General features: G+C 38.1%; 1 protein-coding gene across 2 annotated transcripts in view; it reads right to left on the reverse strand.

Moving 5' to 3' along the window:
- The window catches only part of LOC150093190 (guanine nucleotide exchange factor DBS-like), a 450,940-nt gene that overhangs the window by 299,789 nt on the left and 124,061 nt on the right, over window positions 1–27,090 (reverse strand). For both annotated transcript variants that reach the window (XM_090413275.1, XM_090413276.1), the window contains one exon: window positions 6,674–6,788. In XM_090413275.1, coding sequence (XP_090269401.1) covers window positions 6,674–6,788 — 115 coding nt within the window. The remainder of the gene's footprint in view (window positions 1–6,673; window positions 6,789–27,090) is intronic.

The following is a 27,090-nucleotide window of genomic DNA, read 5'->3' on the forward strand; positions in this document are numbered from 1 at the left end:
TCTGGGTCTTTTTCCTGCCAACCTGGAGATTGCTAATCTTTCCTCTCCCATTCTATTTAAGTGACCATACAACCTGAGATTAGTTCTACTAACACAATCCTGAATGCTAATAATGGCAGGTTCTTTCCTAATATCCTCATTTTAAATGTGATACTGCCATTGAAGCCATCTGTTCATTCCACTAATCTTTCTCAGAACTCTCATATCAGAGGTCTCCAGTCTTTGATCAAGTTTATTTCAAGGTTAAATATCCAGAAACAAAATGTAGAACATTTTTCAAACCAGTTCAGGTCTCTAATAAATAGGTTAGTGGTTGTACATTAGCCAGTGACATTCATGAACATCCATGGGCAATGATGGAATTCAAACCCACAGTTGTATGCAGAATGGGTACACTATCTAGTCCACTAACCAGGCTGGCAATCATCACAAGGCAAGCACTTGTATCACATGGCATGTTAGATAATGGTTCCTAAGCAGTTCAAGAAACTCCTCCCTACTTCCATATACATTTCTTGTGAATTCCACCCACAAATAGCTATAATATATTAATACCATAGTTGGATTTAGTGAGAAGACAATCTGGAAATGTCACTCCATAAACCAAACATAGTACTTTAAGTCAATGCAGGTCCCTAATAAGCAAAGTGGTCTCAAACCAGACAATAAAAAAATCATTTGGCATTTAAAGATTCACAAACATTCATACCATAATGAGATCTGAATCTATAATCTGTTTGTCAGGGAGTGAGTCGGCTATCCACTCAGCCAACCAGGCAAGTCATATGCTCTTCCCTTTTTGCAATCAATGACACCATTATTAAAATCTCCCATTATGATCTGACTTTCGTGACTTGATAATCTATTTAGCCATTACATATCTCCTTCTCCACTCATTACCACTTATAGCAACACTCAACCAAATACTGGATTAAGAGAAATGGAGTTGTATTTAGCAGAGCAAATTGAGAACTGATTATCTTATATAATGTTGGAGGTTTAATGGATTTTTTACAACACTCAGAAAGGATTAAAAAGAATTTAATACTTCCTATATTTCATCCTAGTCACTAGGACATCTACAAGGATTACAAAAATAACTAATGATGTAACATAACACAAATATCATACAATACTACGCCCAACCACATGGGTGACACTAAAGTCCTATCTAGGTGGAGCGCCCTCTAAGGGCGGTTGTAGGTGGCCTGGAATATAAAGTAGGATCTCTGGTGATGAGTGTTTCCCAAATTTTCGGAAGCTTAATGCAACCGTATTTATTAAGATTTGGTTGATTTCTAAGAGCTGCTGCTGCTTCTATTCCCTCCTCTCTCTCTGCCTGGAGTTTACGAAGTACCCTGTTTCTGTAAGCTGGCATACTTTGGACAGACAGGCAGATCAGCATCCATCTGCCTAGAGGAACACAAGTCTTACATCTGTAAACACAACTACGGTCATTCAGGCTTGGCTGACCATGTCTTGGACACCACCCACAGAGTATCATGAAAGAAAACCACCATGCTCCATCACAGCAAATTCAAGAAAGAGAGACTATTCTTAGAAGCAGCAGCAGCTCTTAGAAATCAACCAAATCTTAATAAATATGGTTGCATTAAGCTTCCGAAAATTTGGGAAACACTCATCACCAGAGATCCTACTTTATATTCCAGGCCACCTACAACCGCCCTTAGAGGGCGCTCCACCTAGATAGGACTTTAGTGTCACCCACGTGGTTGGGCTTAGTATTGTATGATATTTGTGTTATGTTACATTAGTTATTTTTGTAATCCCCGTAGATGTCCTAGTGACTAGGACGAAATATAGGAAGTATTAAATTCTTTGTAATCCTTTCTGAGTGTTGTAAAAAATCCATTAAACCTCCAACATTATGTCTTCACAGCACTTAAGCCTCTATACACGAATGATTATCTTATAGCTCTCTGAACATAGTGTATTAAGGAGTGTGCAACAACAGAGTGACAAGATTGTGAATAGTTTAGTAAGCAGATATCACAATGATATTAGAAATGGGTTTATGGGGGACATGGTGCAGTTATTTGTGGATGATGACGACGACAAGATAAATAAGATGAGGGTTTAGTACTATATCAGTGTGTTAAGGGGGAGGGGCACTGTAGAAAGTAGAATACTATTATTATTAGTGTGTACAGGCACCTCCATGGAGTCCAAAGACTCATGGTGGGAGACCCAATCTATCATACCTCTCCTTGAACCCATTAACAGATTCACTTACAACTGACTCTGCAACCCATTTCATTCATTCACAACTATCCAAGCAAAAAGGCTAGTCCTCACACCTCTGCTAACCACACCTTTATACAACTTCCAAGGTGACCCCTTGTTCTGAACCCTCCAGCTAAGTGCTGAAACATTTCCCCCATAAAACCCTTCAAGCAACTTAAATGTTTCTATGATATCCCCTCTTTTTCTCCTATCAACCAGCTTCTACAATCCGCACCCTCAATCTATCTTCATAGGGAAGATTTCACAGGCCACTCATCATCTTGGTCACTCACCTCTGAATCTTCTCCATCACTTCCTCATTCCCAAGAAACTCAGGAGACCAGACTTGAGTATAGTAATCCAGATGTGGATGTATCAAGGTTTTATAAAGAGGAATAACAATTTCTCTACTTGTTAATGTGCTCTTCTTCAATAGCCAAATAGTCTTATGGCTTACTTTAGCAATCTTAGCAATATGTCCTCCAAACTTTAACTCTCTGTCTACCACCATTCTCTAAATCTCTAGCTTCATCTATTTCATGGAGTACAGTGCCATCGATGTGATACACAGCTTGTAATCTATTTTTTACCAAAATGCATAATTTTACATTTCTCCACATTAAGGTGACATCCATTATCTTTTGCCATGCTGACAATCTATTTAAATCACCTTGCAAGCTCTCCATATCGCCTTGATTAACTACCCTACCTAATTTTGCATCATTAGCAAAATATTGCAACTATTGTAGAGTACTGCACTGTAGTATAGTATGGAGCTATTGAAAGTAGATCATATGGTGAATGATGATAGAAAGTTGAAGCTCAAGTTATGCTGCCATATAAGGTGTTTAAACAATGAATGAACTCAGTATGATAGACATTATTAAAGTTCACATCTAAGTCTCCATTGTAAAATATAGATCCAGTTATATCACAATAATAAGATTAGCACCTACATAGTGACTCCATAGCTTGGGTGTGTTTAATAATGACCTTTGACTGGAAACACCTGTTGGAATACTGTCCAGCAAGTGAGTTAGCCAGTCTCACACAGAGAGTGCAAGTTTTTATTGTTAACATCAGACATCTAAAGAGTCAAAAGACTCATCATGAGAGGCAAGCACTGCTACATACAAAGATCATCAAACCATGCTTTAAACTCATTCAATGTATCTGCATTCACCACAATGTCAGTCAATGCATTCCACTGACCAACCACTCCCCCATGCAAAGAACCTACTTCTTATGCCCCTGCTCACACCCTCCTTATACAACTTCCAGGCATGTCCCCTTGTTCTTCCCCCATTGTATACAAAAAATTTCCTCTCTCATTAACCTGGTAATAATCTTTTATCAACTTAAATGTTTCAATCACATTCCCTCTCTTCCTCCTATTCACAAGGCTTTGCAAATTGCATTCCCTCAATCTGTCCTCATATTCCACATCCCAACCAATGACAACCTTAATTAGGCTTCTCTGAACCTGTTTCAACACATCCTCATCACCATGAAAACTAGGGGACCAAATCTGAGCACAATAATCCATAGGAGGCATGTGGATTCACAACTTCAGATCCTTGTCCACCACCACTCCAAGATCTTTTATGTTCTCAACTTCCTCCAAAATTTTCACTAAGTGTATACTTTGCATAATTTCAGAACTTTACACTTTTCCTCATCATTCTCCCAAGTTTTGCATAATCTGCAAACAGTTTAATATCATCAGTTAAACCTATCCAAATATCATTAATATACAAATTAAATAACAATGGTCCCAAAATAGCCCCTACGGCACATCGCTAGTGACTTTTCTGTTTTGAAATAGTGTCACCCCCCCAAATCCCATATGCTTCAGTTCAGTGACCAACTTTTGGTGTGGCATATCAGATGTCTTTGCAAAATCTAAGTATACCAATGTATATGCATCTCCTTTGTCCAATACATTTGTCACCTTGTTATAGTACATAAGTTTGTAAAACACACCAACGGAGTCACTCTCCTGGCCTGCTCTTTATACTCTTCACAGAACTGATTTTACCATTATTCATCTTGTGCTGCCTCCAAATTGCCTTCTTCCAGATTTCATGCTTAATACCCTCATTCGTCCATTTTACGCCTATCTAATTCAGCCTTATGACCTATGGAATACATTCGCATATTGATGTTGTTATGTATTTCTTTGTCAGCTCCCAAGCTGCATTTATTTCCTTACTGCTCAACTCCTCATTCCATATTATAGCTCCAAGCCATCTCTTAAGCAATATCATAATAACTAGCCTTGCAGTTCCATATATATCCTTTCCTTACAGAAGTGTTGATATGGCTAGTCACAACAAATGTGATCACTTCATTTTCACCTCGCCAACTGGAGGGAAGTTTAAAAAACCACTCACAATTACATCCTCTGATGAAATGATAAGATCTAAAACTCTCAATCCTCATGTGCCCTCCTTTGCACATATTGCATGTGATAGTTGTCTTTCAAGAACAAGAAATTAATTTTTTATTCCTATAAACTTGGATTTTTGATTCTACAACCAAGAGCAGACCAGTCAAGAGAACACACAAAATTTATCCACAAAAATATATATTTAGACATACGACTAACTCTTTTATCCTGTAATTATGGTTTACCTTCACTGTTTACTGCAAGCCTATACATATCAGTCAATATATGCATGCTAATTCATATCGCCACCCTTCGCAAACACTTGAGGTCATTAACACCCTCAAAATCAGAGCTCTGATAATTTGCTCTAATGAACAAACACTTAAACGAGGATTACAAATTATTAGCAATACATTTATAAATACTGGCTATAACAAAAATACTATCAATAAAGTTCTTCATAAAATTCATCAAAAAATACATATAATATAGATTACAGTAAAACTCATACATCAAAGGGTTATTAGAAAAAATAAACAGAATTCTACACCATTATAATCTTAATGCCACTTTTAAACCCCCTACAAAATTAAAAAAACATATTTAATTCCTCTAAGCATCCTCTCCTTCCATTGTCTCACCCTGGAGTTTATCATATCTATTGCAACTCAACCATAATAACTGTAACTTCCTTATATTGGTGAAACTGGACATACAATCCCTATCCATAAAAAAGAACACAAACAACACATTAAATTTAACAATTTTGGTGAAGCAGGCCTCTCAGATAATGCTCTGAGAGGTCTGCTTACAACTTACACCAAATTGATCCCCCCCACCCCCCCCCCCCCCCACCCCCCCCCCCCCCCACCCCCCCCCCCCCCCACCCCCCCCCCCCCCCACCCCCCCCCCCCCCCACCCCCCCCCCCCCCCACCCCCCCCCCCCCCCACCCCCCCCCCCCCCCACCCCCCCCCCCCCCCACCCCCCCCCCCCCCCACCCCCCCCCCCCCCCACCCCCCCCCCCCCCCACCCCCCCCCCCCCCCACCCCCCCCCCCCCCCACCCCCCCCCCCCCCCACCCCCCCCCCCCCCCACCCCCCCCCCCCCCCACCCCCCCCCCCCCCCACCCCCCCCCCCCCCCACCCCCCCCCCCCCCCACCCCCCCCCCCCCCCACCCCCCCCCCCCCCCACCCCCCCCCCCCCCCACCCCCCCCCCCCCCCACCCCCCCCCCCCCCCACCCCCCCCCCCCCCCACCCCCCCCCCCCCCCACCCCCCCCCCCCCCCACCCCCCCCCCCCCCCACCCCCCCCCCCCCCCACCCCCCCCCCCAATAAGTGAAAAATTAATGAGAAAAAGGAAACAAAAATGTTTCAAAAGAAATCATCAAGAACTTTATTACAGTATTATTATTACATGACACTTCCAGGAGTCTAAGGACTCATTGCAGGAGGACACGCTACTCTAACTCGCTAACTACATTTCAGTTTCTCGACTAACACTTAATACTCCTACCATGACATAGTAAGCAGAAATTTGTCTCATAAAAGAAGAATTACGTTATTAATTGGAACATTTGTAACAAGGACAGAAATATCAAAACTGACTAATAAATCATCTCTGCTGAGTGCGAGATTCTTAATTTTGTTTACAAAATATTGTGCGTTTTTTTATATAGGAGAGAGAATGACCTGCTAACTCCCGGAATGTTGATGTTAATTTCTTGGCTAAGAGATAATTAGGGCTGTCAGTACTCTAATTATCTAATGTCTGAAGAAGCATATTATTTATGAATGTTAAGAAGCGTAGTGTAACATAGCTTGTCTCTTTTGTATTTACATGCATATTCTAGATGATAACCTTAATATGAAGGTTGAAACATCAGATAATTATCTAAGTTAATAATAAAGTCATTACTTTAACATAGCAGTTGTCCCAATTACGAACAGAAAGATGCATTATCATATAATTTTCCTTCATTAAAATAAAGTAAAATTATGCAGGTAATATACAAAGTTAATTATTTAATTAAAAGAAACTTACGAAGGTATGCTTGTAAGATAGACAATCAATTTACGATAATCTTCATCCCTTAATGATGAGAAATGGGAGCTCTCAGGAAAAGTGATGATGGGATGACCATCCAGTGTTCTGCCACCTAAAAAATTATTACAGAAATGTTATTCAATGACAACATTCAGCAGTACATTATTATTACATATTAATACAGTAAGTAACATGGTATTATCTGCCAGACCTATTAGCAATATTGCTAATAGGTGGAGGTGGGAAAGACAGGATATTTAGTGGGGGTTGCTACAGACCAAGAAGCACAGAGGGCAGGGTACACGTGATGTTAAGACATTTGAACATGGCAAGTGCAAGAAGAATGATTGTTATGGGAGATTTTAACTACAGCAGTATAACTTGGGGAGAGGAAGTTCATGTAGCAATAAGGAAATGGAATTTCTAGAATTCTTGAGGGACAAATGGCTTAGGCAACATGTAACAGAGGGAACAAGAGGTTCAAGAGTTTTGGATTTGGTTATAGAATCAGAAGAGTTGATAATAACTGAGACGACATCTCTCCCACCAGTTGGAGAGAGTGACCATATGGTTTTGACTTGGAAAATAAATAGACATGCAGAAGTATCAAAGAGATGGGAATGCATGTGAAATTAAAAAGCAGGTGATTATAATAGTCCTAGACGTCATTTGGAGAAGTTTCGTGGAGGGAGGAATTGGAAAGCCGGGATATCATTAGTGCTTGGGAAATTGTGAAGGAATATTTGTTAGCAGCAATGGTAAGCCGTATTCCACGAGTGAAGAAGAGGACACAATTTGGAGTAAAGTGGATGACAAACAATATTAAATAGCAATTGCATGCGAAAAAGAGGCTACGGAAGAGATATAAGGAGACAGGTGAAGAGAAGATGCATGAAGAAAAAGACACAGGCCAGAAGAGTGACTAGTATGGTAAGGAAGGCAAAACTGGAATATAATAAAAGATTGTCCCTTAGATCCAAGGAAAAGCCTAGGGAATTTTTTAGCTATGTGTCCAGTAAGAGGAGAAATGACTGTGGAAGAATGACATTGTGGAATAAAAATGGGAATAGAGTGACTGATGCAGAGGACATAGTGGAATTGTTCAATGAACAATTTATTAGAATATTTCATTCTGAGAAGCCAATTTGAATACTAGAGGAATAGGGCAGGTTAGAGATGCAGAAGGAGAGTGTGTTCCAAATACTGAGTACTCTGGATGTCAGTAAAGCTGTTGTACTGGATGGTATTTCACCACGAGTTTTGAGGGAATGTACTAGAGAACTGACAGTGCCTTTGACCTGGCTTTTTAATGAAAGTCTGACTGCAGGAAAGGTGCCCATGGAATGGAAGGAAGGTAAGATAGTGCCATTGCATAAGGGCTGTAGCAGACTAGAAGTGTCTAATTATAGGTCAGTAGTTGTTAAGATCTTGGATAAAGTAGTGAGGGACCATATACAGCATTGAGCAGATGAGGGTAATGTTATCTGTGAGGGTCAACATAGATTTGTGAAGGGCACTCTTCTTTTAGAAATATGCTAGCCTTTTATAATAAAGTTAGAAGAGCATTAGATGAGGGGGGGGGGGGAAGGTATACTGCCATTTTCCTAGACTTGACAAAGGCATTTGACAGGATGCACATGATAAGCTGATATTCAAGTTCCAGCACATGATTTGGATGTCAGATTGGTCAACTGGATTCAGGATTGGCTGTCCGATAGGTATCAGATAGTTGTGTATGGTGGAGCAATATCAAAGAGGCAGAAGGTTACAAGTGGGGTTCCACAGGGCTCAGTACTGAGAACAATATTATTATTATTCAGGCCTCCATGGAGTCAAAAGACTCATCATGGGAGGTCCTTTCTAAGAAACGCAAGTCTATCAAGACTCATCGAGGAAGGTCCCTCCTAGGAAACACAAAGTCTATCATAATACTCCTTAAACTTGTTGCCCATTCTCACTCTCACCACTCCATCAGGCAATGCATTCCATGGTTCAACCACCTTCCATGCAAAGAAACCACTCCTCACCCTCTTGCAAACAGTTTCCTTTCGTAACTTCCAGGAATGGATTTTGTCATCACTCCATCCCACTGTTCAACCAAGTGAAAGAACTCCCCAGTGTCAACCCTGTAACAACCTCTCAACAGTTTAAAAGTCTCAATCATATCACCACTCTTTCTTCTATCCACCAAACTGCAGTCCACATTCCCTCAGCCGATCCTCATAACTAACATGGTACAGTCCTGAAACCATCTTTGTTATCTGCCTTTGTACCCTTTCCACAGTTAATTTATCCCCCTTCAAATTCAGGGGACAAATCTGAGAACAATAGTCTAAGTGTGGTCTGATCAGAGACTTATACAACGGAATGATAACCCTTTTATCTCTGCAGGTCAGTGTCCTTCTCATTATTGCAGCAATCCTCTGTGTTAGTTTCACTACCTTTGCAATATGTCCCCTAAATTTCAGGTTTCTATCAATCATCAACCCCAGATCTCTTGTCTCCCCTACTTCCTCCAGTATAATTCCTCCTATAGAGTATGCAGCATCCCATCGACCTATAGAGCATGCAGCACCACATCTGCACTATTACTAATAACCCTTCCCAGCTTTGCATTATCAACAAACAACTGAATATTCCCTTGCAATCCACTGACAATGTCATTGATATAAAGGTTAAACAATATAGGTCCTAGTACTGATCCCTGTGGGACCCCACTTGTAATCCTCTGCCTCCTTGAAACTGTCCCACCATACATAACTCTCTGATACCTATCGGACAGCCAATACTGAATCCAGTTGACCAATCTGACATCCAGATCCATGTGCTGCAACTTAAATATCAGCTTATCATGTGGCACCCTGTCAAATGCTTTTGTTAAGTCTAAGAAAATGGCAGCATATGCTTTCCCCTCATTTAATGTTCTTGACTTTATTATAAGAGGCTAGCATATTGCAAAAAAAAAAAAACCTTCCCTTCCCAAATCCATGTTGACGCTCATCGATAACACCACCCTCATCTGCCCAATGCTGTACACGGTCCCTCACTACTTTATCCAAGATCTTAACAACTACTGATGACACGCAAACTGGCCTATAATTAGACACTTCCAGTCTGCTACCACCCTTATGCAATGGCACTATCTTACCTTCCTTCCATTCCATGGGCACCTTTCCTGCAGCCAAACTTTCAATGAAAAGCCAGGTTTGAGAGAATGTGCTAGTTGCCTAGCACATTCTCTCAAAATTCATGGTGAAATACCATCCAGTCCCGCAGCTTTACTGACATCCAGAGTACTAAGTATTTGAAACACACTCTCCTCCTGTACCTCTAAACCTACACTATCCTCTAGTATTAAAACTGACTCCTCCAGGATGAACTACTCCAATAAAGTGTTCATTGAACAATTCCACTATGTCCTCTGCATCAGTCACTCTATTCCCATTTTTATCCCACAATGTCATTCTTCCACAGTCATTTCTCCTCCTACTGGCTACATAGCTAGAAAATTCCCCATGATTTTCTTTGGATCTTAGGGCCAATCTCCTCTCATATTCCAATTTCGCCTTCCTTACCATACTAGTCACTCTTCTGGCCTGTGTCTTATATTCTTCATGCATCTTCTCTTCACTTGTCTCCTTATATCTCTTCCATAGCCTCTTTTTCGCATGCAATTGCTGCTTAATATTGTTTGTTATCCACTTTACTCCAAATTGTGTGCTCATCTTCACTCGTGGTATACAACTTACCATTGCTGCTAGCAAATATTCTTTCACAATTTTCCACACACTAATGATATCCCGGCATTCCAATTCCTCCCTCCATGAAACTTCCCCAAGTTGACGTCTTAGAACTATTATAATCACTTGCATTTAATTCCACATAAGTTCCCGTCTCTTTGATACTCCTGCATATAATTGTTTAACCTTTATATCAATGATATTGTCCGTGGATTGCAAGGGGATATTCAGTTGTTTGCAGATGATGCAAAGCTGGGAAGGATTATTAGTAATAGTGCAAATGTGGTAGCCCTGTAAGAGGATTTGAATAAGTTAGATAGATGGGCAAATGAATGGGGCGTGTCGGTTTAATGCAGCAAAATGTAAGTTCTTGAGGTTTGGGAAACATCAATGGGATGCTGCATGCTCTATTGGAGGAGATATACTGAAGGAAGTAGGGAGAAACAAGAGATCTGGGGTTGATGATTGATAGAAACCTGAAATTTAGGGGACATATTGCAAAGGTAGTGAAGGTAACAGAGAGGATTGCTGCAATAATGAGAAGGATACTGATCTGCAGAGATAAAAGGATTATCATTCCGTTGTATAAGACTCTGATCAGACACACTTAGACTATTGTTCTCAGATCTGGTCCCCAGGATTTGAAAGGGATAAATTAACTGTAGAAAGGATACAAAGGCAGATAACAGAGATGGTGTTAGGACTGTACAAATGTTAGTTATGAGGATCGGCTGAGGGATTGTGGACTACAGAGTTTGGTGGATAGAAGGAGAGGTGATATGATTGAAAAATTTTAAACTGTTGAGAGGTGGTTACAGGGGTAACCACTGGGGAGTTCTTTTGCTTGGTTGAACAGCGGGAAGGAGTCATGACAAGGGTCCATCCCTGGAAGTTACGAAACGAAACTGTGAGAAACAGGGTGAGGAGTGGTTTCTTTGCATGGAGGGTGGTTGAACTATGGAATGCATTGCCTGATAAAGTGGTGAAAGCGAGAACGGTCAATGCATTTAAGGAGTATTATGATAGACTTTGTGTTTCCTAGGAGGGACCTTCCTCGATGAGTCTTGATAGACTTGCGTTTCTTAGAAAGGACCTCCCATGATGAGTCTTTTGATTCCATGGAGGCCTGAATAATAATAATATTTTTTTTTTTATTTTATTGATCTCTCAAATATTTATACATATATACAATTATCATCTTGAGTAACATTCAGTATATATTATGTTACAAGGTTTAGCACTAAGTGCTACATATAATGAATGAAATTACAAGGTTTAGCACTAAGTGCTACATATAATGAAATTTCAATAATAATGATGATAATATAGTATTTTTGCTATCTTTTAAAATAGCATCACAGTAATAATTTACAATTATATAGTTCAGAGTTACACAAGTTATATAATATTACATGTAGTTTACTTTTTTTTTTTTTCAAAGGTTGAGAAAGAGTGATTATACAACAGTATTTACACATGTGCAATTAAAATATTATATTTCCTATTTCTCACAAACATACAATGTAAACTCATTATTTACATATTTTTTTAATAATAAGAATAATTACATTTTTTTTCATGTTACATAATAATATTATATTAATGATATTATCACATAATACTGAGTATCTTCTTTATTGTTATGTATTGTTATTTTACTGACTGTTTTGTTACGTTACTGCATTTGATTATAATGATTATGTGTAGATGGGTGAGTCAAGTTAATCCCACCTACTTCGAAGCTTGGGTTAGCTTTTATGAAGAGAGTGGGATTTAGCATTCACTATTTATGTTGTTGTTATTACTGTTTATGCATGGGTTGCAGGCATTGGATGCTGGTGATTTGTAATGTATATATTAATGTTAATGGTGTATTAACTTTATTGGTATATTTTCCAGAGTTCGTTTATTAATGTTCTGTAGTTATCTATGTATTTTAAATTTCTTGGTAGGTTGTTAAGTTGTGTTGGTATCTGATGTGATCTCACAGAAGAACCATATGAGTTGTTGAAGGGTGTAGGGATGTAGAGAGTTGTTGTAGGTCGTGTTATATGATATGTGTCTCTGTTGTTTCGATAGGTGATGTTGAAGTAATTCCTTGTTATTGTCATGTAGTGTTTCAGGTTTTTAATACTCAGGATTCTATGTTTCGCCATGTGCTGGTCAGATATTGGTTGTTGCTTGTAAGGTGTCCAAAATCACTGTTGACAAAATTTTCCTGTGTAATGTTTCTAATTTTGTTAGGTAGCTGTTTGATGTGTTTGCATAGACTGTTATACCGTATCTGAGTAGGGATTTGCAGATACCGTGATATAGGAATTTTTTGATGTTGGATGGAATAATGTCTTTTACTTGGAAGAGTTTTGCTGCGATGATCTGGTGTTTGGTATGTAGGTATTCTATATGTTTTATCCTTAAGGTGGCAATCTATATAGAGACCATGGCATTTTGCATGTGTTACAGGTTTGATTTCGGGACATTTGCAGGTATTTTTGTTGTTAATGCAGTGGTATGTGTGACAGTGTATTGATAGCGGTGCAGGGCGCATGATTCTTGGGTTGTGTATTATCAACATCTGTGTTTTGGTGCCACTGATTATAGTTACTTGTGTTCTGTTTGAGAGGTAGTTCCTGAACCATGTATGCAGTGTTCCTCTTATACCTATTGAGTATAGTTTGGTGAGTAGTATGTCATGTTCAAGTGTATCAAATGCTTTGGTTAAGTCAAGCAGTATAAGGACGTCGTACTTGTTTTTGTCGAGAGCTTTGTTTATTGTGTCGGTGATGTCTTCTAATAAAGTGATGGTGCTTTTTGTTTTCTGAAAGCCGTATTGGTTTTGTAAAATGATGTTGTACTTCTGTAAATAGTTCTGTAGTCTGGTGTGTATTATTTGTTCTAGAATTTTTGAGATGACTGGTAGGGTAGCTATTGGTCTTTAGTTCTGAGTATCGTTTCTTTTACTACCTTTAATATCGTTTCTTTAATTACGCCAATATACATGTTTGTATATTGGCGTAATTATTGCAGTTTTTAGTTGTTATGGAATAATGCCTGTGTCGAATATTATGTTCACAAGTCTCAAAGTATTGGATTTATTTGTTCAAAATGTGTTATAAGGTCTGTGAGTCTTATTTTGTCTATTCCTAGAGTGGTCTTTGGTTTTAGTTGTAGGAGTGCTTCTTTCAGTTCCTGTTTTGTTATGGGTGGAAAATACATAGTTTGTTGTTGACTTTGTGTCAGTAGTTGTTTGTTGATCCTTGGTAGTTTGTCTTTTTTGAGTTGTGTGATATTGTTTGTGAAGGCATGGCTGAATGAGTTTGCTAGTTCCTCTTGGTTTGTGTTCTGACCGAAGCTTTTTGCAATAAAATCTTGTGCTGAAGTTTTCTTTTTTCGAGTTACTAATTCGTTGAGTGTAGCCCATGTTTGCTTCATGTTGTCTTTGTATTCCATGAATTTTTGGAAGTAGTAGTGTCTTTTTGCCCTACGAATTTTTGTTGTTAGTTGATTTCTTGTGTTTTTGTATAAGGTTTGTAAATGTGTGTTACTGGGTGCTTTTTGAGTTTTTTCCATAGATTTTCTTTTACAGTAATACTATTTAGTATGTCATCATTTATCTGTGGATTGTTGTCTGTATTGTCTCCTCGTTTGTGTAGGCTTTGTTGCTTTTTTGTATATTTCTGTGAACTTTAGTTGAAAATTCTCGTATAATGTTACAGGATCGTTTATTTTAAGTAGGAAATTCCAGTCTGTATTTTTTACTTGGTTATTGACAATGCTCTTTAGTATGATCGAATTTTGTCGACTTTTGTGGTGGTGGGAGGGGGATGTAGATAACATAATAAAACTATAATAATATCTATAGTTCAATATGAGATACACCAGAAAAACAAAAAATTCAGGGATTGAAATCAATTTTTTTTTTTGAAAAAAAAAAAAGTGATGGATATATTTTTATCTGTATTTTAATATTCAGTATTGTAAAATAGTGCTTGCATTGGGATCTCAGCCATGAATCATGACATGAAAATGTTAAGATCTAAAGTAATACAAAGACAATTCGAAAAAGTGAAAAGCACTGGTCTGCATAAATACTGGTCTCCCAACAATGTTTGAATGACTACTTATTTTCCCATTTTTTGGTTTTCCCTGTTGGTCGCTTTACAAAAACTATCCTGAAATTTCCAGCTTGCTAGGACAACAGGTAATGAGTTTAAACATTATGATCAGTTAGTTACTTAGCATCATCTAAAACTATCTAAAACTTTATAGCTTAAAAATTGAAAAAAAAAAAAAAATAAATAAAATAAAATATATAGATAGATGTCTTTTGAATAGGGGCAAAAATCCATACAAAAATCCAACCAAATGCTTGCATTGTAAGCCTGGAAATTAGTGGGAAAAGTAACTCAATCTTCAGTACAATTTCAAAAAAATTTTGTTTACTTATATTCAAAAACGTTCTGTTTCAGAATCACAGAAGAAATATTTCTGGCAATATTTCTATATCAAAAACTATGATATCACTGAAAAATTTCTCTAGGTATAAAAACATTTATTTCTCATTCCGCTTTCAAAACTGATATCCCTTCTCAAACTACTTACTGATCATTTTATTAAAGTGTTCCATTCTGGTAAAGCAGGCTTCATTACAGAGGGATAAGCAGTGATGCAGTGTTAAAAGTGAAAAAAGAGAGTATATTCCAAATACTGAGTATGGCAGATATCATTAAGGTAAGGGGACTAGATGGAATTTTGCCACGTGTTTAAGGAAATGTACTGTGGAACTGACCATGCCATTAACCTGGCTGTTTAATGCAACAGGACAAGTTAGTTCTTGGAGAGTGAAAAGAGGATAAGATAATGCCACTGCATAAGGGTTATGGTAAAATGATGGTATTAAACTATAAGCAAGTTTGTATTTTTTTTCTATAGTTGTTAAGATTTTGGAGAAACTGGTAAGAACTCATATACAAAATTGGGTAGATGAGGGCAATATTTATGCAGACCAGCATAGTTTTATTTATGGACACTCTTGTTTTAATAATATAATTGCTTTTTACAACAGAGCAACAAAAGCAGTAGATGAGGGTAAGGCACAGACTGTTAGTTTTTTATTTATTTTTTATATTTTTATTTTGCAGAAGAAACTGACAGGGTGCTGCTTGACAAGCTAATTTTTAAGTTGTAATATATGGATTCAGATATCATCCACCATCCTCTGATATCTATTTAACTGGCTTTTAAATAGATATCAAAAGGATGGTGGATGGGTGCGGCGGGGGGATATCAAGAAGTAGGAATGTTACAAGTACAGTTCCACAGGATTCAGTACTCTATTACTTTTCAACCTGTATGTCAGTAATATTTTTATGTTAGTAATATCATTACATTGCTGCTATGATAAAAAAATACATTGATATGTAGGGATAAGGTGGTTGTGTCTCTAGGCATTGGTCAAACCACATATGGACTATTGTGCTTAAGATTTGGTCACCTAGTTTTCATTGTGATGTGGAAACACTAGAAATGGTTCAAAGACAAATGATCAAAGCGATATCAGGACTCTGGAGTCTTGCTTATGAAGAACATTTGAGGAAATGTGGTTTACAGAGGTTGGTGGATAGGAGGAAAAGTGGAGATATGATAGACACCTTCAAGTTAGTTAAGGGATTCTATCAGATTAATACAGAAGTAATTATAAAAAGAGTGGATGTTAAGATGGGAAGAACGAGAGGCCATCCCTGGAAGCTCTATAAAGATGTGGTGAAGAAAGATGTGAGGAGCAGATTTTTTTATCTGGAGAGTTGTTGGTGAGTGGAATGCATTGCCAGAGTGCATTGTGAATGCAGGTAGTGTAAATAACTTCAAAGCTCATTATGATAGACATGTTGAGTAAGCTTCCCATAATGAGTCTGTTGACTCCATGGAGGTTACCAAAATAATAATAATAATATTGTCACTGGGTTACACAGAGATATTTTTGCTTGCAGATGTGAGGTTTAGTAGGGTTAATAATAATAGCAGTGATGTTTTGACTCTTCAAGAGAATATGAATAAACTGGAAATGTGGATATATGAATGAGGATGTCAGTTTACTGCAACTAAACCTAAGGTTTGAAATATGGAATCCAGAAGCAGGATACTTCATACTCACTTGGAGTTATACTGAAAGAAATAAGGAAAGGATCATGGGATAATTTTAGGTATAAATTGGAAATTCATAGGACATATGGCAAAGGCTGTGAAGACAATTCAGAGAATTGCTGCACTATTGAGGAGGACATTAGCCATAAGAGATAAAAGAATTGTGATTCCATTGTATAAAGCTTAGATCAGATCCGGTCACCAGAATTTAAACAGGGTGAAATAACCTGTTCAAATTGCATGCAAACTACAGTTTGGTAGAGAGAAGATAAAAGCACGATATGATTGTGATATTTAAGGTGCTGAAAGTTATTAGATTGATACTTGGAAGATTTTTCATAGTAAAACAAATGGAAGGAAAGGGTAAGGAGCCATCCCTGGAAGCTGTAAAAGAAAGTGGTGAGTAAGAGGGTAAGAAATAGGTTTTCTGTATGGAGAGTGGCAGGAGCATGGAAAACATTGCCTGATAAGGTGGTGAAAGCGCAAAAGGTGGATGAGTTTAAGGAGTAGCATGATAGACTGTTGTCTGGTGTTGACCTCCCATAATGCATTTTGTGACTCCATGAAAGTCAGAAAAATAATAATTCTCAAAGCTCTGTTCTCAATAAAGTGGTTAGGCTGTTTCAAAAGAAGAATCAAACATATTACAGCCTTCTTTAAAATCTGTTTCTTCCTCTTATATCCATAAAGCAAAAAACAGTTGAAAGCCAGATATCAGCACACAAATATGGTTTTGAAAGGGCTAAAATAGAGAAACTTGCTTCAAATTTGAAGCAAGTTTCCCATTTTTCCTTCTGGGAATTTCACATTTTACAATCCTTTGTCAAAGCAACTGACTATAACTTTTGTCCAACTTCTTTTGTGCTCTGACAGGTTTACTGACATTTTCTATGGGTAATAGTGGATGGGCAGTAGATGGCATTGGTGTAGTTGGTGAAATGAGTGGTGGAGATAGAGAGCTGTAGAGTACGTGCCCTCCCTGAAGGTATCACATAATAATAACAGTATATTCTTCTACTTTCTTCTTTTTCCTAATGCTTACACTGATGATCTTGATAAATATCTTCCTACCATTCCAAACTTAACAACTCAATGCCCACTTTGATTTTTCACTGGAAAGGTCCAACTAGATACTAAAAGCTTCTAGTCTTCATTCACATTTCTACATTATTCTGAAAGTTTGTCTCCAAAATCTTCTTCTATCTTGGGTCACCTTTGTATACTCTCCTGTTCCAGTAGTATTTATCTTACAGTTTTGAAAATGCATGTATTCAACTTACTCCTAAGAAGATAAACTCCATCAAATTACTATCCAACTGCTTGAAACAGAAGAATGAAAACTTCAATTATTTCTAAAGAATTGAAGATAATATTATAGGAAGGGAAGGCTGGTGAGGCCATGAACTGCTGAGGCATCAAGGGAATAATGACATGACTTAAGGGATTGCAAGCAGACTGCAATACATAAATACTAAGACAAGGAATATTAGAAATAAAGGTGCAGAGTGTGGGGCTTAGAGATCAGAATTTAAGATTTTAGAAGTTGCATAAGTTTTGGTTAGGTAGTACAAGACTTGTCAAATAAAAAAGTGGAGTGTAGGTGCACTATCATCAGAAGAACTGTGTACTGGATTTGCAGTCAACTAGAGAGATAACTAAGATGCTGCCTGGTTCCTACTCTCACTCTAATATAAAAAGCAGTAATAAGGAGTTAGTTCACCCTTTGATGCTATAACAGCCTTCTAGGAGGACTTTCCATTAGATTTTAGTACATTTCTGCAATAATTCCCTTTCATTCTTCTAGAAGAGCATTAGTGAGGGGCCATATTACTGAAGCTGGGTGATTTATCCTGGCTTGCAATCAGTGTTTGATGAGGTTCAGATATCACAGCTCTGTACATAGTGAAGTTCTTCAAACCTATCTCATCAAAGCATTCCTGCACAGACTTTGATGGGAGCATTGTCACATTGTTAATCACCAAACTGCTGCCATAAAGTTGGCAGCACAGAATTGTCTACAATGTCATTATAGGCCACAGAATTAATATTCCTTATCACTGGAACTAGCAGGCTCAGCCTGAACCATGAAAAACAGCTCTAGACCATGATGTCTCCACCACCAAACTTCACAGATGGCACAATACATTGGCCATTTACCAAACTCAGACTCATCTGTCAGACAATGATGTGTGACTCATTAACTCCAGAGAACACATTTGCACTCCTCCAGATTCCAATGGCAGCAATCTGTACACCACTCGACATGGTGATTGGCATTGTCCTTACTAATGTTAGACTTGTGTGACTTGCAGCCATGGAAACCCATGTTCTTCAGCTCCCAATAAACAGTTGGCAGTGGCATTTCAGAACTCTGTAGTGAGCATTTCAACCAAAGACAGTCAATTTTTTTAGCTACAGCAAGATAGATATTTCCCAAACTAGGTTACTGTAAAAGTGGCATCCTATGATGGCATGTCGACGATCACAGAGCTCATCAGTATGGCCCATTTTAATGTTAACATTTATCTATGAAGATTACAGGACTGTGAGCTTCCTATTACACCTATATGATCCAATGGTTGCAATGTATATAACCATATCTACTACTCAAAAAGGGTGTCCAGATATTTTTCATCAAACAGTGCATCTATAGATTTGCTTTTGATTAAAGGTTTCACTGGCCAAAGCTGTTTCAAAATGTGGCTTCTGACCCGATGCTATCTAGAAATCCTTTGAAGAAACAGGAAAAAAAAAACAGATCCAGTACCAATGAAATTCTTTATCAAAAGTACTAATAAAAAGCAAGTATGTGGGGTCCTAATGTAAAAAAATAATAATTTTTTAAAATTAGCACAATACTAAGATAATTTTTCAGCTGGCAGTTATCTCATTAGCTCTTGAAAACTTTTGAACATCATTTTGCCATTTGGTTATAAAATAATAACAGATATTTATTATTATTAATACACTACACCTCCAGGGAATCCAAAGATTCATCGAGGGAGGGCACCTACTCTACAATTCTCTGTCTCCACCACTCAATCCACCAACTATAATGAACCGTAACTACCTTCATCATCTACACCAGTGCCATCTACCACCAACCTAAAGATGATTATAAATTGCATTATTATCAATATTTGACCTCCATGGAGGCAGCGACTCATCATGGGAGGTACTCACTATTGCATATGCTCATCCAATCACGTCTTAAACTGATTCAACGTGTCCACATCCACAACACACTCAGGCAATGCATTCCACTCGCCAACCACCCTCATGCAAAGGACCTGCTTCTCACTCCTTTGCTCACACCCTCCTTATACAGCTTCCAGCAATGGCCTCTTGTTCTACTCCCCTCTTCCATGTCTACCTAATAACAACCCCTGACCAGCTTATATGTCTCAATCATATCCCCCCCCTCTTCCTCCTATTCATGAGGCTCTGCAACTTACATTCTCTCAATCTGTTCTCGTACTCCATATTCCAAAGACCACTGACTACCTTTGTAAATCTTCTCTGTACCCTTTCCGCATATCTTCGTCACCATGAAAACCTGGCAACCAAATCTGTGCACAATAATCCATATAAGACCTGATCAAGGCCTTATACAATGGAATCATAACCTCTCTATTTCTGCATGTCAGGGGTCTCTACATCATTGCCATTATTCGATGTGATGTCTGAATGTGGCCCCTGAATTTCAGGTCCTTGTCCACCATCACTCCTAGATCTCTCATCGCCTCTACTTCTGTTAAAGTTTCCCCACCAAATGTATACTTTGCATCCCATCATTGCTTACCAAATCTCAAAACCTTACACTTGGCAACAATGAACTGACAGTTCCACTTACCTGCCCATTCATGCAATCTATTCAACTCCTCTTGTAAGGCATTAACATCAACCTGACTGTGCATTGCTCTCATCAGTTTTGCATCATCCGCAAACAGCTGAATATCACTAGTTAAACCCTACCCAATATCATTAACATACAAATTGAACAACAATTGCCCCCAAAATTGACCCCTGCAGTACACTACTGGTGACCTTTCTCTTTCAAGATAATGCACCGCACATACAACTTTCTGATACCTAACAGCCAGTCACTGATCCAACACAAAAGTCTGTTATCCAATCCCATCTGTTTAAATTTATTTAAGAGCTTGTCATGTGGCAGTCTATCAAAAACCTTTGCAAAATCCAAGTACACCACTGTATATGCATCTCCTCTGTCCAAAAGGTATTTGTCACCTTTTTATAGTACATAAGTTAGTGAAACATGATCTCCCCTTAACAAACCCATGCTGATAACCACAGAGAATACTGCTGTTATCAACCCATTTCTGTATCCTACTTCTCACCAATCTCTCCAGGATCTTCACCACAAATCCATCCATATATATATATATATATATATATATATGGATGGATTTATGTTCCACACCTTTATGCAGTGTGGAACAATTTTACCCTCTTTCCACTCCCTTGGAACCTGTGCTGTTGCAAAACTCTTATTAAATAGGCATGCCAATGCTATTGCCAGTTCCCTGGAACATTCCCTAAAAATGCGTGGTGATATGTCATCAAATCCTATCACCTTATTAACATCAAGGTTATTTATTTCCTCAAATACCTCCTGCTCACTCACAGTTAAGCTATCCTCTCCTATGTTCTCTACACTTAAGTTCCTCATGATTCCACCCTGATCAGGGTGAAACACACTTATAAATGGATCACTGAATACCTCAACAATGTCTTCTGCAGCAGTTACCATTCTACCACTTTCATTCCTTAACTTCATCTTTTCATGATCATTCTTCCTTCTACTTGCCACAGATCTTCTAAAAAACTCTCTAGAGTTTTTCTTAGCCTGATTTGCCAATTTCTGCTCATACTCCACTTTTGTTTTCCTTACTAACTGAGTCACTCTCCTTACTTGTTCTTTATATTCTTCATGTGACTGATTACCATTATTCATCTTGTACTTCCTCCAAATTACTTTCTTTTTCCAGATTTCATGCTTAAGCTCCACATTCATCCATTTCACACCTACCTTATTCAGCCTTCTGGCCTTTGGGATACATTCGTACATTGATGCTGTTATATATTTCTTTGTAAGTTCCTATGCAGCATTTATTTCCTTACTGCTCAACTCCTTGTTCCATATTATAGCTCGAAGTTGTCTCCTAAGCTTGTCATAATCACTTGCCTTATAATTCCACGTATATCCTTTCCTCGCAAAAGCCTGCATATGACTAGCCACAACACAGGTGATTACTTCATGATCACTTTCACCAACTGGAGGAAAATGTGAAACCCCTTCTAACAATTACATCCTCTGATGAAATGATTAGATCTAGAACTCTTGATCCTCGTGTGCCTTCCTTTACGTGCTGCCTGAGATAGTTATCTCTCAAGAAATTCACTTTCCTTATTCCCAAATGCTATCTCTTCATTCCAATCTATACTGCCATAATTAAAATCACCCATAATAATTACCCTTCCTTTGTTCATAATCCACTTTCTCAAGTTTTTTATACATTTCTTCATCACCACCTTCCACATTCCCAGGCCTATAGCAACATCCAACTAAATATGTCTTCCTCTCAACCTCCACATTACACCACACTGCCTCATAACCATTGCCACTATTTCCCCCTTTCATGGACTTAATTCCCCTGCTATCATCAGCAGCACTCCCCCCCCTTGCTTCCTGCCCTTTCTATCCGCACGAAAAATACTGTACCCTTCCATTTCTATTCCCGTTGCGATATCATCTTCATTCAAACATGTTTCACCTATTCCAATGATTTTGGGGCGAATAAACTCAATCACTGAAACCATTTTCTCCTTGATCTCTGATACTTCCGGCATTTGTAAACAAACACAACAGTTTATTTTTAGGTCTATAGACAGTCCTATCCAAGCCATACCCTGATTTCCCCACTACACCTGACAAATCACCTTTATCACCACTTATCACATATACCTGTTCAGTCTCAACTTCTCCACCCACACCGCAATATACTCCATCTTCATACACACATTCACTCTCTATGCCATGTCCACCCGAGCTTCCCCCCCCCCCCCATTTCCCTGTTCCTCTTCTTGTATTCCTGGTTCTTTCTTCCTCTCTCACACTACTACTGTTCCACTGCCAAGCACTGCTGTCTCTTCAGTACTACTCTCCTGATTTTTCTCTTCATCTCTTCCTTCTGGTCTCTGGCACGCATCACACACTGTACTTCCACATACTATACTTTCATCCAGCAACACTTTCTCCAGCACACTCACTCCAAAGTCATTTAAATGCAACATCATCTTTAGCCAGCCATGTCTCACTAATACTAACAGTGCTAAATGTTCCTAATACTAGTGGTATTAGTATATGTAAACGATATAAACCTTATAGGTCCATAATTAACCTTACAGTATGTACTGTACCCACAACCCAATTCTTATTTACTGCCACAGAGACTGAAGTTTGCATTTTCTTACCAATCATACATTAATTTGTTTTATCAGTACTTGCATGCACCTTCGCCTACTTCCTCCCTAACAACTCTAGTTTCCTTGATCTTATGACAATTATGACCACAAACAGAGGGAATTGACAATATTACAATTGACACATTCACATTCAGAAAATTTGCTCAACAGTCCTGTAATCTATTTACAGCTGTCAGGCCAGTGAAACATTCATCAAATGGACTAATAAAAGGCAAATATCTAGAATATCTGGATGGTTGGGCAGCACCCAAGTCTTTTAAGTATTCTAAGCTAAGGCAACTCAGGGATGCCAAGGATTGTATTTTCATAAGCTCTCAGGTCAACTTACGAAACTTTCATAGTTTCCACAAACATTTGGCTTTGAAATAATTTTGGATTTAATATCCAAAATTATTTCAAACTTTTCCTGAGTATTTTTTTATTACTTTTCCTGAGTAATTTCACATCACCAAAATGAAGCCTTATGGCTCTTTCTAGTAAATACGTTTACGCACCAACCAAGAGTTCACTTACGTAAAATACATTTCTCTGATATTTTGATTTCCTTAGTACTGAATGAGAGATTTTGCTCTCTTAGGATTTCTACCTTGAGAGAGCAATTTGAGTCTCTGGGGATTGGTGTTTGCCAGCATGGCCTCTATCGGGGCCATGTCGGGGAATGCTTTTCCCAGGAATATGAATGGTTCTGCTCAGTGGTAAGATGAGGCTCACTGAGTGGAACAACTGTTGAGTTGACAATCCTTTGGTCACTCGTAGGGAGTGGTCTGGGGAGATTGCCTAATTTTTTAGAGAAGCTCTTTACTTATACATTAGGAGAGAATTTTGAGAGTCTGGGAGGCGTTGTTTTCTGGCATGGCCTCTATCGGTGAATGCTTTTTCCTGGAATATGAGCCCATAACTGAGTAGAACCACCACTGAATTAAATGATTCTTCGGGTCACTCATTGAATTAGAGTGATTAGGGGTATTGCCTAGTTTTTGGAGCAGATCCTTTACTTATATAGTGGTCTCTGAAGATAACCAACCAGTTCAAAACAGCTGTCAGGTCAGCAGTGGCGTAGCTGGGGGGGGGGGGGGGAGGTCCAACCCCAGGTGGCGCTTTGAACTTTTTTGGACTTTTACAGTTAATTATAAAATACAGTCTCGAGAACTCATTTCCAAATATTGTAATACTACTGCGAATTTTCCTCACAATTGCTGTAAGTTGCTAGTTGTGAGAGGAGGTTTTCGAAATAAAACTCATTAAGAATTTAGTAATACCTACATTACTATGAAATAGACTTCGCCAATGTCATCGACGATTTCGCTAACAGAAAAGCAAGAAATATAACATTTCAGAATGTTGAAATTAAAGTTCTACTTCAAAAATAAACAGTGTTTTAATTTATTTCCCTGTACGTCGTTTTGATTTTTTGTAGTATTTTTGTGTTTTGAAGGGGACGGCAAACTCGGGGACCACCCTAGGCGGCAAAAGCTCTAGCTACACCACTGCAGGCCAGCGAAACTTTTCAAATGGACTAATAAAAAGCGAACATATGAAAGCTTGGGCAGCCCCCATTCTTTAAGTAGTCCAAACTAAGGCAACTCAGGGATGACGAGGATTGTATTTTCGCAAGCTCTCAGGTCGACTTACGAAAGTTTCATAGTTTCTACAAACATTCGACTTTGAAATAATGTTGGATTTAATATCCACTTTGTCTATGTGGTCCTGTAAGCTAGAACGTAGCTATAGGGATGTGGGGGGGGGGGGCGGGCGGTCCGCCTACGGAGACACTTTTCGTTTAAGAAATCTTGTTATACTGTCTATAGAACAGCAACTGAGTGATGAAATAGACTTTGACATCGTCATCGACGATTTTGCTAACAGAAAAGCAAGAAAAATAACATTTTAAAATGTTGAAAAAAGTTTTACTTCGAAAATTAAATGTTTTAATTTATTTCCCTATATGTCGTTTTGACTTTTTGTAGTATTTTTGGTGCGTATTGAGAGGGGCGACAAACTCAGGAATCGCCCCGGGCAACAAAAGCTCTAGCTACGGCACTGCCTGTAAGCTCATCCAACGAAAATCAGTTACGTTGAACTGCAAATGCTTTATTCCGTTTTGCGCGTTCCATACTGTATTAGTAGATATGCAGCAAAAATAAAATAAAAACTAACTAATGCATGCATTGCCAAAAATCGGATGCAAAATCAACAGAGAAAAGAACAAAAAGACTGCTGAACGTAAAAACCGAATATCGCGATGATTCTATACAACGTACACAAACTTAGCAAACTCCAAACTCTTTGATTATAAAATTTACGACTCCACATGTACACCACATGAAATGAATATGAACTCGGTTTTATATTGAGAATTACATCGTATTTATATAAAGGAAAAGAGGGGTCTTTTATATTATTTTTTTATCGCATGCGTTGAGAAATAGATGTAGCAGGTATCTTTCTTGTAGACTGTATGACGCATGCGTGATACGTGCAATGAGGATTCTCGGCATTTACAGATATATAAAAAAAAACCTACTTAATAAGGTGGACGTCATAAGCTCACCAAAAAGTGTACTTGATATATGTAAAATTCGTACGGACACAAGCAGTTCTGCTCCAAGAACGGGACATACATCATTCGAGTGACATCTTTATATGGACTTTTTCAATGAAGAAATTAAGTCAGTCTCTCAGGAGGAGTTAGGTTTCATTCCTCAGCAAATAGAACATACATTAACAGCAGGACCGACAGGAGGTGAAGAACCTGTACGCCTAACTTGCATATGTTCTCGCCTTTCTCAATAGTAGCATTTATTAGCTGTCCGCCCTGGTTGAAAATGGGGGGGACAGCTAATAAGTGATACTATTGAATGAAATTCGGGGCCTGAACTTCCCCCACCCCTTTTCGTGGGTCCAACATGGTTAGCGGTGGAATCCTCTGCCGTGTTTTTAATTCCTAAGTGTATTCCTAAGTGCAGAATGCAAGCCAAGCATAATTTAATGTACTCGAGGTACAAAACATGCGATGTCACAATGGTACAGATATATGTATACAACGCATATCGTAAACAAAAACACTCATACCATTATAAAAAATATAATTTTACTGACCTGTTTTGATGGCCCAACAACTCAAAAAAATTCTGCTTCAGTAAAAAAAAAAAAAAAAAAGGAAGAATATGTGCAAAAGAAAACTCATTCGTCACCACTTAGCTGTTATTCCTGAACTTTGAAAGCATTTGTTATGAACAGTGATTATCTACTGATAACAAAATCTGATTGCGCTGTTATTCACGGCCTTGACATAACAGACTGAAAGTAACATAAAAGTTACTTCAGAGAGATAATGAATCAGGTATTTACAGATGTTATATCCAGTGGCAGCTCGTGGCTTGAAATCGTGAGGGTGCTGCAACTTTCGAAATATACATACACACTGTAGGTACAGTGCATACGTTTTTGGATAAAATATCAAAATTATGCTAAAAATTAAACATGAAAAAATATTGTTTATTATTGATAAAATTATCGTTTGGTATAATTCAAAATTACTTAAAAATAAAATATATTCTTGTTTTGTTTCATAAAAAAATAGTTTATTATCGATAAAATTATACAGTTTAGTATAATTCAAAATTACTTAAAATCTATTATCATTACCCCAATAATGTTCTAAAATAAAAACTATAACAAATGTTATGTCTTTAATTGTAAAGTCCAAATATTTAAAGAGACAGAGTAAACACGATAAGCATTACGAACACTACTACTAGTGCAAACTGCATATAAACAACAGTGGAACTGCGCGACGGACAGTGCCGCATTATGCTAATAGCTCGCATCTCACTATGATGTGCATATGTTTGCGCGCGTAGCAATATGGCACTGTGGTAAACACAGTGCCGCTAGCATCCTTCGCCCTCCTAAGATGTATTTTTATTATTTTTTTTATACAAAATAAGAGAATTATATAGAATTGTTGATGATAAAATTAAATATTACAAGCATATAAATAAATTAATAAATATATTT

The sequence above is a fragment of the Typopeltis vanoorti genome, chromosome 24 (genome assembly GCF_054136105.1).
Source record: "Typopeltis vanoorti isolate ZY-2024b chromosome 24, IOZ_Tvanoo_1.0, whole genome shotgun sequence".
Taxonomy (NCBI): domain Eukaryota; kingdom Metazoa; phylum Arthropoda; class Arachnida; order Uropygi; family Thelyphonidae; genus Typopeltis; species Typopeltis vanoorti.